Source organism: Agelaius phoeniceus, chromosome 1 (genome assembly GCF_051311805.1).
Source record: "Agelaius phoeniceus isolate bAgePho1 chromosome 1, bAgePho1.hap1, whole genome shotgun sequence".
Classification (NCBI taxonomy): Eukaryota; Metazoa; Chordata; class Aves; order Passeriformes; family Icteridae; genus Agelaius; species Agelaius phoeniceus.
In genome coordinates, this window is record NC_135265.1 from 115458214 (window position 1) to 115477594 (window position 19381).

Sequence of the window (19381 nt, forward strand, 5' to 3'; positions counted from 1 at the left end):
CTCAAGTGTTCCCAACAAAACTGAATGTATTCAAAGTAAAAATAACGCACTTCACATCTTGCACAAAATGTCTGTGAAATTGCCCTACACACAGGGAATTCATCCCCTCCCACAGAATTCGCAGCTAGCAGAACAGCACTAGATCTTAATATTATACAACCTGAGATTATTTCATTTCTGCAGCATACAATCCAAAAAACACTCTCCAAAACACAGCACTTGAATTAACATACCAAGAAAACTCCCCTGAAGACCTGCTACACACAAAAGAATTGCTTTGATCCCAACGATTCTGCACGTTTCCCACTGCTATCCTTCCCTAATTTATCAGACTAGGGCCGATTTGATACCTTTCCATTAAAAAAAAAAACAACGAACCACCCCTCTGCTAGAGGCAGAGGTGCTGCAGAGGTGATGATAACCCTAGGAAAAGAGAAGCTGTCTCTTTAAAATGCCCTGCTATGTCCCTGATCCCACGTGGAACCAACATAAGCAGCACTTTCGCATTAACTTCAATGTGAGGCGAGATGAGGCATCATTATTTCATATAAATAAAACGAGGAGACTGCAGAATACATTCTTTGTAGGAGACAAACAGGTGAACTGAACGTGCCAGGGAAATCAGCAACCACCCGCAGAAGAGGTGCCCTGCCCCCGAGCCCTCTCTGCTCTCCCTATGGAGCATTAGCTCAACCCCACACCACTCTCAAGAATCCAGTTCAAATAGAGGAGGGAGCCACCAAGAAAACTTGAAATTCAAAGGCAACGAAAATGCACTTTATAAACCGGAAAGGTTTACTTTTTGCCTCACACATCCTAATTAGATCAGGAAAGTGACACTACAAAAGCATAACATTCCGGTCCGAAAAAAAAAAAAAAAAAAAAAAAAAAAAGAAAGAAAAAGCCAGAGGAAAAGAAAAGAGCCCCCATCTCCCCAGATCCCCCAAAAACACACACACAAAAAAAGCATTAAAAAGGAAGTTATAAAGCACCACATCCAGCATTTATCTTATCTAGGATCACTCCACATTTACCCCCAACTTATACACTTTCTGCACCATCATCTCCCCCTACCTCTCTGTCCTGAAAGGGATTTTCACGTTTTCTCATTGTCGGTGGCGAGTTATAAGAGGCTTTTGCCTTTCCAAAGAATTCATCAACAAAAAAAAATAATAAATATTAACTCCTTGCTCCCTGAAACCTTAAAACGGTCTCGGGAAGACACGGTTTTTATACTGTTACCTTGAGGAAGAAAAGGGGGAGCAGCCCCGATTTTTAGGTATTTTTTGGCATTTTTTTCTGATTTTTATTTTGTTATATGCCTCAGTTCTCCCTCCATTTTGGTTGTTTATGATACTGACAACAAGCTGTCCCTGCTCTCTCTCTCTCTCTCTCCGGATCTCTCCTGCTTTCAGTTAGCAAACCCCCCTCCCCAATGCAACACGACTCAGCACTTACTTGGGTTCACACTTTTCTCTAAACACACACCGATGGGGAAGGGAAAAGCTCCTGGGCTACTCGGAGGGGGAGAGCAGGCAAATTCGTTTCTTTATTACGAAAAAAAAAACTTTTGTCCAAAAAACGACGGGAAAGGGGGGTCGAGTGCCCCAAAGTCACTCCGGATCCCCCCAAAGACGCAGCCGCCAGGTCCGGGGGACACCCCACGGATAGCCGGGTCCACGGGGGAAATTTCTGTGCGAAATTTGTCCGGTTTGAGGCGGCGGGCGAATTTATATTAATTTTTTCCCTCATTTTTCGGCACCGCGGTCTCTAATGTCTTCCGCTCCCTCTCTCGCCGCTCTCGCCGCTGTCACTGCATTCACAGCACAGGCTCCGGAGAGGCGAGGAGGGGAGGGGGCGGCCGCGCCGCTCCTGCCCCTGCCCCTGCCCCGCGGCCCCGGGCCCGGGCCGCCGCGGGGGTCGGCGGCGGGCACCCCGCGCCCTCCTGCCGTCCCCCGGGCAGCCCCGCCGCCTCGCCCGCTCCTCGCGAACCAGCAGAGCGCCGCGGGGAGGGAGGGGAGGAGTGGAGGAAACTCCTGAGAGAGGTTTTTCTGAAAATCATCTCTTTCTCCCTCCGAAGGGGGGTGGGGGGGCACCGCTCGCCTCGGCTCCCCTCCCCTGCTTTTCCCCCCGGGGGGGTCCGACGCGGGGCGGCGGGGGGCTGCGGGAGATGGGGGGAGAGGGATGGAAGGGAGGGATGGTTAACACAAACTTTTCCTCACTGCTCGCTCGCTGCTCCTCTCTCCTCTCCCCCCTCCTTCTCCTCCTCCCCCTTCATAATTTAAATAACCCTGATATTTCCCTGCTAAATCCCGGCGCCTGCCCCCCAAACCCGCAGCAGACTCACCGCGGGAGCCTCAGCATCCCCTCTGCGCCCCGTTTCCACCCTTTACAGTGTTCTCCGATTTTTCTGTAATTTTTTCCCCATATTTCGGGCTGGACGCGGCGGGCCTGGAAATTGTTTGCTTTCCCGTCTTTCCAGCAGCCATTGTAGTGTATGCGCTGCGGTGCAGCCCAGCCTGCCGCACACGCCGCGCCCACACCGCCCGCCGCCCACACGCACCGCGGGTTGGACGCCTCCCCCAGTCAGTCAGGGCCGCGGCCGCGCCCCGCCGCCGGCGCCTGCGGCCCGCGCCGCCCGCCCCGTTGGTGGAAGGAGGCGCCGCTCACGGCCGGGGCGGGCGCGGCGCCGCCGCCATTGGCGGCCCGGCCGTGCCACTCAGAGCCGCCGGGGCGTGGGCGGCGGCGGCGCGGGGCCGGGGGGAGCCGCGGGGCCGGGAGCGGGGTAGGCTGCGCCCGTACTTAAGCGCGCTGCCCGAGCCGCTGACGTCTTTCGAATTGGAGACGGGCTGCCCCGCTCCCGCCCCGGGCTCCAGCGGACACGGCCGGGGACGGAGGTGAGTGCCGCCGGCGGCGACCCGCGCTGTGCCCGCCCGCCGCTTCCCCTTCCCGGCCGGCGCAGAAAAGTCTCGCTCGACCTTCGCCGCCCGCGGGCCGGGGCAGCCCCGCTCGGGCCCGGCGGCGGCGCGGCCCGGGCACCGCTCCCTGGCGGCAGGTGGTGCCGAGGGGAGGCCGCGGGAGCGGCCGCGGGGAACGAGCCGGGGCGGGGGAAGGGGTCGCCGGCCGCCTCCGGCCGCTCCGCCGCCGGCGGGAGGCAGGGACCGGGCGGGGGGCGCCGGCCTCGCCTCCGCACCTGGACGGCTCCCGGCCTTCCCCGGGAAGCTGAGCTGGGCAAGGCGGTAGCTCCGCGGTGCTGAGCGTCAGGGACCGCCGGCTACCTCCTCCTGCCTCCGCCGCTGTAACAGCCCAGAGTGCCGTAGGAATTTTAGTACGGCCTTGGCTCCAGGGTTCAGAGTTTTAATGAGCTGGTCTATATTGAGGCATAATTAGCGAATTTGTATCTATATGTGTGTATTTAAAGCAGACCAAATGCTTTTCAATGGGCGGGAGCCTGTAGCGAAGTGCCCTGATGGTTTATGAACTGGAAAAGCCCTAGGGTTAAAGAGTGCCAGCAACAGCCCTGGTTCTCTGTGGTACAGTTTACAACTGTTAATGTGTTAAAGCATAATTAAGAACTGTGGCATAGACAAGCGTTCGGTTGTGGTTGGGCTCTGACCTGTAATCTGAAAGCAGGAAGGGAAGCCTGTACATGTGCAAAACCGGGGAGGAGGGGGAAGCTCGCTTCCTGCCCAACTGCTCATTCAGTCACACAGCAGCTTTTCGGCGTGACCCGCCTGCCCTTCCAGCTGATAATGTTTCAAGTCTGAAGTACTTGGGAGAGGGGGAGAGAGCAACACGCGCAGGAGCTATCAGACCTTTTGGGTTGTACTAAGAATGTTTAAGCATTTGCTGCTCCGAGCTGTGAATCTTTATTAGAACCTGAACTGTTTATTCGTTAAGTAGGTGTTTAATGGGTTGTGTGCATTGTTCCTTAGAACGGGCGCGGTTGCAGACTCTGATAGTGTAATCAAACCGAAAGCGTCAAGTGCAGTTTGTGTAAGGAGCACTGATTACGACGGCCCATCCTATGACTCCCAAGTATTCTTTCGGAGAGTAAGTCTGAAGTCAGAGTGACAATGTACACCTTGAGGCATGTCTGCTTAGGCGGCAGTAGCAATGAAATGCAGAGTTATAAAACAGACACATGCAAACAGCTAAAAATCTTGTATCTGTTGTGGTGAGTTAGGTGAGGCATTGTGGTATGCTGCTTTTGCTTCCTACTTCTCCCTTCTCTCCTCCTTTCTTGAAGTCTGTGATGATGCTAGTATACATGCTTCTGTTTCCATTTGAGTTGGAAGTGCCTGATCAAAAATGCACTTCCACCCATCAAAAAGGAGAACATTTGCCTGCATTGTTAAATTAACTTAAGCACCGGATCGTTCTCAAAGGAAAGTGAAAGCATTTCCCCAATGTTGTTAATTAAAAGACCCATTTGCAGAAGATGATCATATGGAAAGCAAAGAGTACTCCAAGTACCAGGAAGGTATACGTGCACAGCTTGTAAAACCTAAGGGTTGTTTACTGGGAATAGTTCACTCTTACCCAAAGAAGAAACCCCATCTAAAACATGGTTTTCTATGAGCCACAAAGGCAATATTTGAATTTTTTGTAATCTGGTATCAAGCAAAACAGGCTTTTTACTGCAGGCTTTTTACTTTTTACTTTTGCACTTATCATTCCCTAATGTGCACAGAAACAGGTCTAAGTTAAGTTAAGAATTAGCACCAATTTTTTTTGAGAGTAAAAAACAAGATTAAGTTGTGTCCTTCATTAGCAGTACTTTAATTTGCTCCCTGTGTTTCTGATTGCATTGATTCAAGCAGTCATCTGGTCAACATTAATTTATTTTTTGTTAGATTTAGTATTTGTTTGGAACACATACCTGTATTGCCATATGTGTGCTGGAGGCAATGTATAGGGAGCTGTAAAGGGAAAGAGGGTCTGCTGTTCATCTTGATGTCATCATCTTGGATCAGTGTAGAGTGTTGGCACTGAACTCTGTGTCTCTCAAGCTTACAGAGTCAGTGTCAAACTACTAAATGGTAAAAAATGTGATTCAAGCGTTCATACACAGTGTAAGTGGGTCTGGTCCCACCTTGCGGTGAAACCAGTTCTTTTTCTATTAAATATTTGCTGTTGCAACACAGGATATAGTTCGGCACTTGTTGTACCTGGGAAAGCTCAGTGATGATGCAGATGTGATCCAGCTAAGGAGTAGGGACAAATCTGGAAAAGTTTACTTGTACATTCCTCCCACACACTATTAATTGAAGTGTCTACAGTGTGTTGGCTGTGAACAGCTTCTATGGAGCTGTTTCTCCTACACATGGTCACTTCCTCCATGATACACAGGCTGGTGTGAGAGCTGCTGCAGTGGCTCCATTCTCTGCAGGAGTTTATCAGGGAGTGAGCAGTCTTGGTGATGGGCTAAACTTGCCAGTGTTGTCTTGCTATTACTGCTTTTGAAACAGCACTTTGCAAAAGAAGGTTGGGTTTTGTTAAGTTTTTTTTTTTTTTAAGATAACAAAACTGTGTGTTGCTAGAAGGCCTTTATTACATCCTGAAATTCAGACTTAATCCTGAGTTACTGTTAAAAGTAGATACTTAACCTGTTTATTTTCCTTTTCTAGCCAAGGTACGAGTGTCTTTCTAGAATGTCCAGGCATGCAAAAAAGCTTAGAGATCACGATATAAATCCATGTCTAGCGGTAAGATGATCAAATTGAGATTGATTTCTGTCTGTACATTTCAATGTTAAATAATGCACTTTCTAGGGGACTGTTTTGTGGGTAGAACACTGGCATTCTAGCACTTTGCATTAAAAGTTTCTTAAGAGTCTGAAGGGGGGAAGGGCTGAAAATCTTCCATTATAATAAGCATGAAATAACAATTTAGTTCCCTATAAATAGGAGTAATACAACTGCTGGCAGTCTCTTAAATTTTCTGTCCCTAAAACCAGAGCCTGAAATCCTGGTTAGACAAGCTTGGTTATTTTTTAAAAGTCTTTAGTGAGTTATACCAAGCATCATTGTAAACAAATATTCTGTGGCCTCTGCACTTACTGTCTGAAGAGTACTATTCTCTATTATCTCCAAATTAAATCACTGCTTGGAAGTACTGATGATCCTTTGTAATAGGTGTTACTTTGCTCTCTTTGATAGTGTTCTTTCATCTGAAGAGCTCACTCCTATCTTCATAGTTATTCTGGGACTTGTTAAAATATTTAAACACTGAGTACAGTAACTTCCCTCAGCTCTGAAGTATATTTTCCCCTATTAAAGGAAACAGATGCCACTACAAAATGTATGAATGACAACAACTATAACAAGGATATGTGTACTGATTACTTTTTGAAGTACAAAAACTGCAGAAAATTCTGGGTAAGCACAGTAAACTTTCTAAATTTTACTCCCTGCTTTGCTTTATGTATGTTACTTCTGACATGCTGCTCTCTGAACCCTTCAAATTCAGCTAATGATGTTTTTATGGTAACTTACCAGCCCAGGTAGTACCAGTATGCGTTGCTGTAAGACTTAAGCACATGCACATCAAAGTACTTCACTTGATTGGTCTGGGTTTACTCTCTTGGATTGTGAGTCAGTGTTCTTGCAGTACCTGATGTTTTCCTTTGAACTTGAGTCACATATTTCTAGTAATAATTTCTCTTTTTAACTGATGCAGTGAAAAAATTCTGAGGCAAGGTAAGGTTTTCTGGTTTCCCACTGGCTTGGATCATGTTTACTTTAACCTGATATAAAGCTTATTTAGTGGTGGAGAAATACTAGGAGGATCCATGTGCAGTTAAACTGTTTTCTGCTGTTTCCTTATACCATTGAAGTAGAGAGGTTTTAGCTTTGCCTTTAAGTACTTGTGCAAACTACAAAAAAAAACTGTTTACAGACAATTGTGCATTGGTCTGGCATAGAGTAATGGGAATACTGATTGCACTGTATTCTGAAGCAGCAAGGTAAACTATGAGGTATCTTGAACTAACTACTAGTACATTTAGTTATCAGCTAATCAGGCTTTTAGAGTACCTGGGTCTTGATATATAAAGCATTTTTCTATTAAAGAATCTTGTTCATTCAGAGCTTGGGGAAATCTGTTCTCATGGTCACTTTGTTCTGTTTTCAGCATGGAATTATGATGCAAAGGAAGAGAAATGGTGTGAAACCAGAGATGCCCTCAGCAGAAGAAAGAAAGAAAATCTTGGAATCAATGGGGAAGCCCTACTGACTAGAAATCTGAATTGATTGACTGTTGTCACTGTACATATGAAGACTTGGCAGCAGCAAGTTGCCATTCTATGAACTGGATTTTACAGTTGCCATATGTTGGATTAAAATAAGATCTTAAATTTTGAAATGTGGGAGCTTTCTAGGATAGAACTTTCTGGGTTTGTTCCTACTTCCTGTCATAGGAACCTGGCCTCTTTTTATTGGAAGATACAGGTCTCAATGCAACTTGTGTAGAAACTTCTGGAAGTAGAAACTATCTTGCTGTGAAATGCTAAATATAAAATTAATGGGACTTGAAGAAAGCCTGTTTGAAAAGATGGGTTGGTGAGCATTTGCAGCGTGGTTCTAAGTTCTAAGACTGGAGCAGGTTGAGAAGCTGGTACATGCAACATGTTTCTTGCACTCAGCTGTTCTGCTCAATAGCATGGATATACCATGTGTGGTTTTATCACTATTTTCACATGTTGAATTCTGTGTCCCCAGTTTAAATAAGACTGTTCACGAACTAAAATCCTAAACCCAATAAGCTTGTCATTGGGTCTGCCACTGCACTTGCCAGTGACAGCAGAAGCTTGCAGTAACTCAGATCTGCAAGCTGTGCTAGTTAGAAGGTTAGAGAGATGGTGAAGATAAAACTGAACTCCTCAAGTCTGAGCTGCATAGTAATTTCTGTGGATAGTAAATAGATACTTTGGTGGCGGGCAGGCAGGGGGGACTTGCAGACACGTAAACAGATCCTCTGAGTGACATGGCAGGTTTAACTATAGCACATCTATCTAAGACTCTGGACAGCTGAAACCTGGGGTTTGGAAATGCTTACTCATATGAGATTACAAAGCTCAGTTTAAACAGGTACTCTAATCTTAAATAAGGTTGATTCTTTAGCTAAATTGAACAACCAATAAATGTAAACGTGTTGCTGTCTATTGGAAGCAGTGTTTTTTACCTTTTATCTTCTGGTGTCCTGGCTTAAAAGCTTGTATCCTGTGATAAAACAGAGACTGTCATGAGCTCAGGTTCCATGTGAAATCCTTTAGTTCGTACGGGGATCAACTTGGCAGAACTCTGGCTGACCTCATGAAGGATAGTGTAAAAGTGTTGTCTCTCTATTTAGACTTTTTGGAAAGACTTCATGGCTTTCTGTTTCTCCTGTCTGGCTTGTCTTGTTTCTTTCCACTGTAGGCCTATTTCTTTGCTTGCTATGATTTTAGGCTGTTTCCTTGTTGTTTGATCTGACTAGTAACTCCACAAAATCTGCTTTTGCTCTTCCTTTCTGCTCTCTGTTTAGATCTGAGTTTTGAAATTGATTGATCCTACCCTCTCTGTTGGAATGAGTGTGTAACTCTATGCCTTTTGAGTATGCAGTTCTCCGAGCAAAGCTATACAGCCTTCAAACATGTCACAAGTTCTCTTGTCGGTTCCTGGCAAGGAAAATGTACTTTCTTGCATCAAGACCATAAGATTCTCTATTTCAAATTACTTTCTCTTTGCCTAAAGTGCGAACTTTGACATTTTCCTCTTTTTGTAGTTGGGTTTGTTGTTGTCTTTGGTTTGGTGGGAATTTTTTTGGAATTTTTTTGTTTGTTTGTTTTTGTTTTGGGCATTTTTATTGTTGTTTGGTTTGTTCCCCTGTGTGTGGAGCTGAATATACTTTCATTCTAGATTCAAGGGCTAGCTCTTTTCTGCCACATCCTTGCTATCTTTTAATACCCTCCTACATACCAATCTTTCCTCATTTTTTTGCCCATTTGACACCAGTTCTTTTTTGACTGATTTTAACATTTTGGTCTCTTCTCATTGCAGTTTTTTCTAGTACCTTTCTTTCATCTCTGATCTAATGGTATAGTCTTGCAGTGACTTTCTAATAAAGCTTCTTTTGAAGGTTGTGTGTTCTCTGTTCTCTTTAATAGTGAGAGAACTTCTTGCTTTCATTAAACTTAGCCATAATACTTCCTCATTAACCATGCCTCTCTTTGATCTTCTTGTTCATCTGCAGATTTTGGGGAGCTGTTCTCTTCCTTAGGGCTGTGTCTCTTCAGACTCTTCTGCCTTTGCTGTCTTTCTGGCTTTTTGCCTCCCTTGGTGTGTGTATAAGGGCACCTTCTCTCCTACTTGGCACAGGTTTGTCATTTGCCACCTCTGCTGTATCTTGGGACATGTTCTTTGCTCCTATGGCTTTAACTACTATTCTAGTGCTTGCTGTTTTTCTGTTGCTGTGCTCTTAAATTCTGGGCTTATGTTAAAATCTACAGTATATTTTATGTGCAAGAAAAACATCATCTTGTTCTTGAGGTGGGTATGCCCATTCTTCTTTGCATAAGCTCAAGTTCCTTAAAATTGTCTCATTTGTCCTAGGATTTCCTTTCAGGTCTTCTTTGCATGTAGAAATGCTTGTAAGTATAGTATGTAGCAGTGCTTATAATGCATTTGTAAGTTGTTGGTTGTTTTTTTTTTTTTTTTTTTCCTGACAATATTTGCTCGGGAAGCTTCCACCACTAATGTTATTTTCTTTTAAAGGATGGCTGGCCTATCTTTTGGCATTGATAGGTACCCTGTGCTGCTTTGTAAAGTGTTTGTAAAGAGCTAGTACTGGTCTTCAAAAAATCAGCGAAGGAGATGCATTACTGCTTTCAGGTGTCAGTGCCAGAATTCAGATCACAGGATGGGTGAAGGCACGTGTAATGCAGGAACAGTAGTCTTACATTAGACTTCTGATCATCAGTGGATGTACATGGTAAGCTTCCTGTGGATGCTACAACAAAAATGAGTTTAGTGTAGAACTGAGAGCAACTGAGAGCAGTGACCATGTTAATTCAGGTAATCAGTAATCTGTTGTAGGGAATGTCATTTGCATATTGCATGGAATATTGCATATTCCTTACTGTTGAATAACTCTTCGCTCCCCCAAGAGTTTTTATAAACTTGTGTTTTCTTCCTCATGTCGTAGTGTCTCTCCATAGTGACCTGTTACTTGAGTGTGAGTTTTTATTATTTCTATCCCTCACTTGAGGTTGCTGTTCTTGCTTCCACTGCTGAAGCTCGAGTGGTAAAGTGTGCTAGCTTAAATATAGGCTCTTACGAGTTGAGATTTTTCCTTTTTGTAGTGTGATTAACTACCTTTGGTTGTGAGCCAAACATAATGGTCTTTTCCTCATACCTGAGAGCTTACATTCCACACTTCATGAAACAGAGGTAAGCTGCAATCTGCCACTCTTACTGGACAAAACACCCAAAACCTGGGCTGCATTATTAATTTCCCTAATTGTGAATTCCCAATTCACTCTTGTATGTTAACCCAGAAATTGTAACACAGTGAATCAATATAATTCATTAAGAAACAGAGAAAGGGATCTGTGGGTTGGGTTTTGGTTTTTGTTTTTTGTTTTTTTAAGTACATGTAATTACTCATTTTGCTTGTGATACAAGGACCAAATCTGGATAGTGGCATTAATGTTTGATAATTTTTTTGTTTGACAGCTGGATGGTGCTGTTGCACAACAGACTGAAAACAGAAGCTCTCCACCCACTACTAGCTCTTTCAAGCCTTTTTGGTCTCTTCCCACAGAGGTTGCAGAAATCATCCAATAGAAAGGAAAGATTGGTCCTGTCTCTACACTATAAACAGAAAAGGAGGACAGGAGTCTTAAATCATTGCTGGGAAATCGGAGATTTCTGTGCAGCCTGAGAACCTTAGGATATGGTCCTTGATAGATTTTTTTTCAGTGTGGTTATTTGATCACAACTAGGCACTGAACAGCAACTGTAGGCTCTCTCCCAGGTCTAGGTGAATATCCTGATTCTCATATGTACATTTTTGCCTTCTCATTTCTTCTGTTACCCTACAGTGCAAGGCCTTGTCTGACTCAGAGTTTTCTGCTACCACAATTGGGATGAGTCTGTGCTCTTGGAGATGTTCAAAGGAAGTTCACAAAATTGCAGAGTATGCTGATTTGGAAAGGACCCACAGGGATCATTGAATCCAAGTTGTCTAGCTCTAGAGTCCTGAAAATTTCTTTGGATTTAGCTGAAGCTTTTGAAAGGCAGGGAGTTGAATCTGCTGCTGCTCCAGGTCTCTTTCATGATCTTGTAATGAAACTTTTGCACTCAAGTGATGAAGAAAATGTGCAAAGATGAGCTTTTACCAAGACTTTTGCAGAACAGATAAGATGAATTTAGAGTACAAAATGTTATGCTGTTCTAATGCATTTGGAGACAGCTCTTAACTCATGTTAAAGGTATCTACATCTTTAAAGTTAGTCTTCCAAAATAGCCATGAAAGAAGTAATTATTGTGTGGAAAAACACCATTGCAGGCTTTTGTTTTCTTGGAAGAATCTCAGGCAACTGGAAGAAATAGTTCTTCAAGTATTAAAGTAGTAAAAGGTAAAACAAGCTGGCTGCTTCAGAATATTTTAACTTTTATTGCAACCTATTTGATATGAAGGAGAAACCAGAAGTACTGCATTTATATTAACTAAATGCAGTGGATCACTTAAACTTAATTGCTTTATGACATATATGGTACCATATGTAGTAACTCAAACCATCAGATTGTGAATAAGTAATTTTTCTATATTCTTTAGGTTTCTACCTTGATGACTCCTATCTCAAAATCCTTTTTTGGAAGAATGGTTCTGAAGATCCTCAATCATACTTGCTCTTAGAAGTCCCTCTACCCTTGAGCTATGTCTTTACCTATTTTACTTAAATAAACTGCTATGCACTGCAATCACTTCCTGATATCATGTGACTGGCAGAACACAACAGAATTCTGCATAGAACAAAATTGAGCTAGTGTCTGTCAAAATGGAAAACAATTGTAACAAGGTCATGTGTAATGATAAAAAAAGACTATGCTCAAGATAATATATTCAGTCAATACCTCATTTCTAGAAGCAATACACAGCTCTAAGACAAATTTACACTAAGAGAAATAGTGTAGGGACAATAGGGGTCATCAGCTCATGCCTGACTTTGAAGAATGTAAAAATTTTTAATTGATGATAAAAGATTGCAACTGTTTTGGCAAAAAAAAGATTTTGCAGTGATTTTATGGAAAGAGTCTGCTGGTAATACTTTGTTACTGTGTCACATGGATCTCAAATTTTTGTTTGCCTGAAATGTGGTTCCCTGAGCAGTCCTTGACTGTAGTTCGCCTGCAGCTGTTGAAGTTGTCAGCAAATGTGGTTGCATATTACAAGTAGGGTGGTATTTTCTCCTATTTTTATTAAATAGTGGAATTGAATGAAGTTGCTGCATTGGAATATGTCAGTCATACAGTGCTTGCTTCAATCTATAAGTTACAAAAGGATGGGATGAAGCTAACAAGATAAATCCTTAGGTAGGGGGTGCACTGTGAATTTACCATATCCTGCAATATCAGTTTTGAGTACTTTCTGGCTATATTTTTTGTGATGCTGAATGAATTTGAATGGATGTTACTGATAATCCAAGAAATGCTGTGTTTCAGTATTTATCTATGTGACAGGTAAACTAAAGTGGTTCTTAAGTTAAAGGTGACAGTTCAAGATGTTGGAAAAACTCTGACTTTCAGATTGAAAGTGAACAGGTCTTGAGGGTTCTATACCTGTTGACTGTTGTATATAGACATCAAAAGCCTGTGGATGACAGAAACTTTGATCCCAGAAGTCTCTGGTGCTTCATGTTCTACCTTGCACTTTGGTGCTGACAGCACTGATGGACTGCTTGTTCCTACCTCAACACTGCTGGGATTTATGGAAAAAATATTTCATCAGCCTTGAGGATTGACTGTGAAGTCTGCTAGGTGTAGGTGAAGAGAAGGAAATTTTTCTGCAAGACATTGTTTGAATGGCCATCTTTACAGTCATTCCCTTCAGCAACTGCTGTTCTGTGTCCCTTCTTCCTCCCTCCAGCAGGTGCCTCTGTGTGATTTCCCAGCATCAGTGCTAACACAGACCTCTACCCTGGGGCATGTATCCAGCTGCCCAATAGCAAAGGGAAAAGGGGATTAAGCATTGTTCTTCAGCCCAGCTGGACCTCTGAGCCACCTCTCTGTGGAGCTGTAGCCACCCTTGTAGCCCTGGGCTGGAAGGGACAATGTAGGGTGTCTGAGTAAGCCAAATACAGGAAGCAAATGCTGAAGTCACAGCTGCTCTCACAAGTCAGAAGAGGTTTTCTGTGCCTGAAAAAAGGCTTAGCTATTCAAAGCTGTAAGCACCAGGGGCTGTGATTCTTAAACTCAGAGGTGTAAGACTGGGTCCATCTGTTACCCTGGCATTACCCAGTCCACCATCAAACACTGTCCCTGAGCACCACATCTGCACATCTTTCCAATAGCTCCAGGAATGGTGACTCCACCACTCCTCTGGGCAGCCTCTTCCAATGGTTCACAACCCTTTTGGTGAAGAAAATTTTCCAAGTCTCCAGTCTAAAGCTTCCCCTGGCAAAACATGAGGCCTTTTCCTCTTGTTTGTTACTTGGGAGAAGAAACTGACTCTCACCTCATTACAAGCTACTTTCAGGTTGTTGCAGAGAGCAATGAGGTCCCCACTGAGCATCTTTTTCTCCTGGCTAAACAACCCCATTAGCTACTTCTCATTCTAGACCCTTCTTGAAGAATGCCTAGCCTTTCTGGACTTGTTTGCCCTTCAGGACTACTTCCAAAGCAGTGGTATCAACCAGGCTCCTAAACAGCCCAAAATCTGTTCAGTGGGTGTCCAATGTGGCAGTTCTGCTGGACCCATCTCCTTCCTACCCCTCCACCTGCTCCCTTCCTGAGAATCAAAAACTTATTTCATGATTGCATGCCCCAGATGGTTTCCAACAGTCCTTTTCTGTTCACAACGAGGGTGTCCTCCCTAACTGGCTCCTTTATCAGCTCTGTTAGGAAGTTTTCTTCCACACTCCAGGATGTCCTGGGCTGTTTTCTCTCTGCTGTGCTTTATGAGGTGGCAAGTAGATACAACCCAGAAGAAACCATGGTCTCCTAGCACCTTCAGCCAGGCAGTCTAAATAGTCTTTACAGGTGCTCATCTATTTTGTCGTAGATAAAATCAATCAAAATCAATCATGCTCACACTGCAATTGGGTGCTGCAAGCATATGTGTATGAGGAGCAGAAAGCTACTGGAAAGGCTCACTGGTAGGTCTTACATCTGCATCAAAAGCAGCTTTCAAGTTTCTGTCCCTTAAATTTTAATGTTCAAAACCCTGAGAATCAATTAACAATAATAAAGAACACTTCAGTTCTTTTAGTGTCACTGTGAGACAAGAAGAGTTCATGAAATGCCTTGGTTTTTTGTGGTGTAGGAAAATATCCAGCCAGGAGTTGGTAGAAAGCATCAGTATCTCTTTCTCCTCCAGTTTGGCAGCTGCAGGAAATCAGCCTGCCAGAAAAGCTGCTAAAAAGCTGGATGTTAGCAAACAGGCAGCTGCTCCTTGAGGCGGGGAAATCTCGTTCTCTGACCCAAGTGGGTACAGATCAGCCCAGTTTTGTACAGGTCTGGGAATGCAGGCTGCTCATTTTTGATTGTGTTGGTGAGGTAACTTGTTGCTGATTATTGCTACCAATTGGCCTCTGTAAAGCCCCAAGAAGCTGACACTGTTTCTAAAATCAGAGCAATTTGCTAACTTAAAATATTGATTCATTTGATTAATTTGGTTTTGTTCATATCCTTTTTCGGGTCTAGAATTGCTGTTTACTTGTAGAAAATAATTCTTTAGGCAAGCTTTTCCTCATGATTTATTTCCAGTTCAGCTTTCACATTGCTAGACTGCACCAACCCAAAAGAAAACACTTTTGCTGTTCAGTAAGGGATGAATACCACTGATGAGATGTGCCTGACAGAGGAGGTTCACACCTGTTCTTGCAGGTCTGTCTTTAGAAGGACATTCAACATGTGGCATTGCAGGAACGTACTCAGCAAATCTCTAGGTAAGGAAATTGACTTAAAAAACCTCTTTTCATCAAACTAGATGGAACCAAATCAGGTACTTTGCTGAGAAATTTTTGTTTATTAGTGCAGTATAATTTGCTGCTTACCAAGCTCTGGTTCAGGCAGTGTTTGTGGGGGGAAGGCACAGTGGTGTTGGGAGGTTTCCTGCTGGAAGAGGGCAGCTCTGCTGGGAGCACAGCGGCGCTTGCTGCAGAAATGCTCCTCCTCTGCGTCCTTAAGGAAAGGACACAACACATTGCTACACAGCCCATCCCAAAAAAATCACTTGACATGAAAACCAAAGAAAGCTGAGTTGTTTGGTAGCCTGTTTGCTGCTTTCCATTTCATCAGTGATAAACACCAGAGAGAGGCTAAAGTAGGAAATTGTCAGAATAGCAGAAGGCATCCTAAAGACTCTGCTTCCAGTCTCATAATTATTTCTGGGGTTTCTAACAAGGGCTACCATTCACTGTGCTACCTTCACATGCATAAACCCTTTTGTGGGTAGTGAATGTGTTGGCATATGCAGAGTTCTTTCAAAAGTCCATATTCAATACAGATTTCAACATCTGGACAACAAGTTATCTCTCTGTATCCCCAGGTAGCACAGAAGTTGGCCATGTTTTATAATTAAGTGTGATTTCTCCAAAGAGAGATTATTGCAGGAAAAAGAAATTCTTCTTCCATCAGAAGTTGCCTCCCTGTATCTTTTTCTCTTCTGGAAGATATGTGTGGTATTTGGGATATGCTTTTCTTCACAGTGGATCTTGGATTAAGGGTCATGTGCTTTGGATTTTGCCTAACAGGTGCCCTGTCAGGTAGCTCACAGATAGTGTTGACTCCCACAGTATTTATCCAAATGACCTTAAAATGACTTATTCAAAGAAACAAAATAAAGGTCGTAGCCTTTCCCACCTCAATCCTGCATTCCAATAGCTGAAGTAGTGACATCTAATATTGGTTTGCCAGATTATTTCACATAATGTCACAAGAGACCCTACCTAACAAAACAGTAGTCAGCATTTGCTGGATAATGTAATAAGTGTAGAAGTAATAAAGTGGTATCATGGGTGGTGAAACACAGGACTTTTGGATGCCTTACTCTGAGAAAAGCCACGATAAGGAGCTGCCTTCATAATAAGGTATGAAACTGTCATTCTGGCAGTCTAGTAAGCTCTGTTTGACAATGGAAGAAAGATACCTACTCAGGAACAGCAGGACATAATAAAGAGTTCCTGTACTACAAGTAAGGGTAATATAAACAAAGTTTTTCTCCTATACATTTCTTACACTATTTATGGTATTTATGCAGATCATAGTAGTAGTACCTTTTTTCCTCAGGTACTAAAAATCCCTAATTCTTGAGAGAAAAAAAAAAAAGATGTTAGTCAGTAGCTTGGTGCTTCTTATGCATCTGCCTTGAATTTTTCCCTGCTATGGAGGACAGCTAAGATTTAATTAACTACAAGCAGAAAAAGAATTTCTAAATACCTCATAAAGACCATATTCTGCCAGCAGGGCCCAAAAAAAAAAAAAAAAAAAAACCCAAAGCAAAAAATATGCAAGTAATGGCAGCTAATGGCATTTCTAAATAGGCCTTCTCTAATCCTATTATCAAGATGGGTAGTTTGTACCTGTACCAATAGTTTAATCCCACTCCTCGTGTTCTTACATCTTCATCCAAGTTCCTCAAGGAGTTGCAACACATGGTAAATTCAAGTCCCTCCTCCCATCTGGAGAAGTTGGTGCAAAAAAAGATCTAGGAGTGTTTTGCCTCTACTCATGTTCCCTTAGAATCAGCTTTTCTTGGGAAGCTGGAGCCTAGTTCTAGTCCAGTTTTCTTGTCCTGAGGTAAACCCAAGGTTTGCCTTTGAGAAGACAAGTGTGTTCACTTTTTTCACCTCTACCCTTGATGGCAGAAATTGTTTTCAACCCAGGCTGCATGGTCAGAGTGGAAGTGCAGTAAATGCTCCTCTTCTGTGGAAACAACTGATCAAAGTGATTATTGGGACTTGTAGCCAAGTGTTCTGAAGCATTACACAGTCTGTGAATTTGTTTTTTCTTTGCTGTTAATGAATAAATCCACTGTGTACCTTTATGTTGCAAAGATTGGTGTTTCAATTGATCATTGCAGAACATGGAAAGCAACTAATAATTACTAGTTTGTTTGTTTTTTTTAAGTGGTGCCCATGATTAGTAGACAAAACATTGTGAGATAAATTGAAGAGCTGAGCTAACAGCTCACCATTGCTCCCTTTACCCTGTCCCATTGCCTAGGAACAGCTCATCTTCAACCTTCCACCAGTTTTTACACTTGCTGGGTTCTACATGGGCCTACTCTCATTTGCCAACAAAGCAACTTAAAGGGAAGAGCTTCTTTGTGGGCAGTGACTGGTCTTACATAATTTCACACTTAAACAAAGTGATCATGCAAGCACTGGGACCCATGAGCCTCAGGCACAAAGCAGCATCTGCTTACAGATAACCATTTGTGATTGCTGCCCTTCTGTTCAGTTGTGGACATTTAAGCCAAGTGACCTCCCATGTAAGCCTGGGTTACCACCAACCAAAGTGATGAGTCAAGACTGCAACAGCTCACATCCTCTGTGGCTCACCAGAGAGACCTCTAACACCAAAATACTCTAGCTGCATGTCAGTGACTTCAATTCCAATTTTCCCATCTAATTGTTTAACAACAAAAGCCTGCAAAAAAAAGAAGTCTGACTAACTAATCATGAGTATTGCTTCCTGTTTTCTGAAGCTAAACCCAGAACAACAGTTTGTGTAATGATGATGAACTGTTAAATAAAATTAAGTCTCCCTCCCTATGGACTTCATAATAAAAATGGTAAACAATGTTTGGCAAACAAAGCTGCAGGCCTATGGGCTGTCATTCCCAGATGGCATGAATTAGTGGAGAAAGGTTCGTTGTGCTTCCCTTCCCCAGCTGCCCACCCCTCCCTGGGTTTTGCATGTGCTAGCTTTGGACAGGGATGACTCAGCTGCTGGTGAATCACCTGCTGAAGTGCTGAAAATGCTGGCTTGGCTGCAGTTCCTCAAGCAACAGTGAACTGTCAAGGCAGACTGGCAAGAGAATAATCCTCTGCAGCTGGAAGAACTTTTGTGCTTGCACATCTTGATTTGCTGCTATTAGAGGTTGCACAGACACTACTGTGATTTCAAAAGTGCCTATTGAAATATTGCTTGCTAAAAAAACTTCCTTGTGCAACTGTTGATTCATGATAGGGATTTTCATAGGCATTGCTCAAAAGCTGTCTTAATGAGACAACCGGCTGGTGAATGGCTCATGTACAATATAACTGGAGAAATGCTCCTAAGGGATGTTTCACTGTTTTCCTATTGGTGACCTGAAAAGTGAGGGAATATTCCAACCAGGGAGATTGTTCCAGAAAAATATATGAGGTCTAGTAAATCTTTCTGAAATCTTGCTACTTCAAATTACTGTTTTCTGGATTGGTGGTGGTGGAGAAAGACATAAGGAAAACTAAAAAAACACATGGAAAGCTGCCAGGCTCTACGTCCCTACATGTCCAACCAGCTGCTCGGGAGAAAAACATGGAAAACTTATTGTCACTATGTGGCAAGTCTAAATGTCTTTTACAAACAGAGACATGATACAAACCAATGTTAGTTTATTAGAATAATTTTTAACTTATGCAAACAATGCGCCTTTTTGACTATTTTACTCAGTGTTGGTATCCTCTTCACCTTAATAGTCAAAGAATCACAGAATCTTTTAGCTTGGAAAAGACCTCTGAGGTCACCGAATCCAACCTATGACCAAACACCACTATGTCAACTAGACCATGGTACTGTCACATCCAGTCTTTCTTTAAACAGTGCCCGGGATGGTGACTCTATCCTCTCCCATTCAATGCTTAACAACCCTTTCTATGAAAAAGTTCCTCCTGATGTTCAGCCTGAACCTCCCCTGGCACAGCTTAAGGCTGTGTGCTCTCATCCTGACATTTGTTACCTGGGAGAACAGGCCAACTCCCCACCTTGCTCCTTTCAGGTAATTGCAGAGAGTGATAAGGCTCCCCCAGAGCCTCCTTTGCTCCAGGCTAAACAGCCCCAGTTCCCTCAGCCACTCCTCACCAGAACCTGTGCTCCAGACCCTTCACTGGCTTTGTTGCCTTTCTCTGGAAATGCTCCAGAACCAAAATGTCCCTCCTGATCTGAGGGGCCGAGAACTGAACACAGGCCTC

The 19381-nt window shown here is 43.3% G+C and overlaps 2 protein-coding genes across 6 annotated transcripts in view; one reads left to right on the top strand and one right to left on the bottom strand.

Moving 5' to 3' along the window:
- The window catches only part of PLAG1 (PLAG1 zinc finger), a 52240-nt gene extending 49673 nt beyond the window's left edge, over positions 1-2567 (bottom strand). For 2 of the 3 annotated variants that reach the window (XM_054640962.2, XM_054640946.2), the window contains exon 1: positions 2348-2567. The gene's annotated coding sequence lies outside the window, so the exon portion shown is untranslated. The remainder of the gene's footprint in view (positions 1-2347) is intronic. The other variant, XM_054640970.2, reaches the window with a different exon arrangement.
- Positions 2568-2608: 41 nt separating this feature from the next.
- CHCHD7 (coiled-coil-helix-coiled-coil-helix domain containing 7) lies at positions 2609-17250 on the top strand. 3 transcript variants are annotated; one of them, XM_054630097.2, is made up of 5 exons: positions 2609-2897; positions 3936-4053; positions 5631-5708; positions 6282-6380; positions 7135-17250. In XM_054630097.2, exons 3-5 carry the CDS (start codon positions 5655-5657, stop codon positions 7234-7236), a joined length of 255 nt encoding a protein of 84 aa, XP_054486072.1. In that variant the 5' UTR covers positions 2609-2897; positions 3936-4053; positions 5631-5654; the 3' UTR covers positions 7237-17250. The 3 variants fall into 3 exon arrangements, 2 of the variants coding, with proteins under 2 accessions (XP_054486072.1, XP_054486064.1); XM_054630089.2 differs by lacking the exon at positions 3936-4053 and having other exon boundaries at positions 2757-2897; XR_013184213.1 differs by lacking the exon at positions 3936-4053 and having other exon boundaries at positions 2837-2897; positions 6162-6380; positions 7135-7184.
- Positions 17251-19381: the final 2131 nt, after the last annotated feature.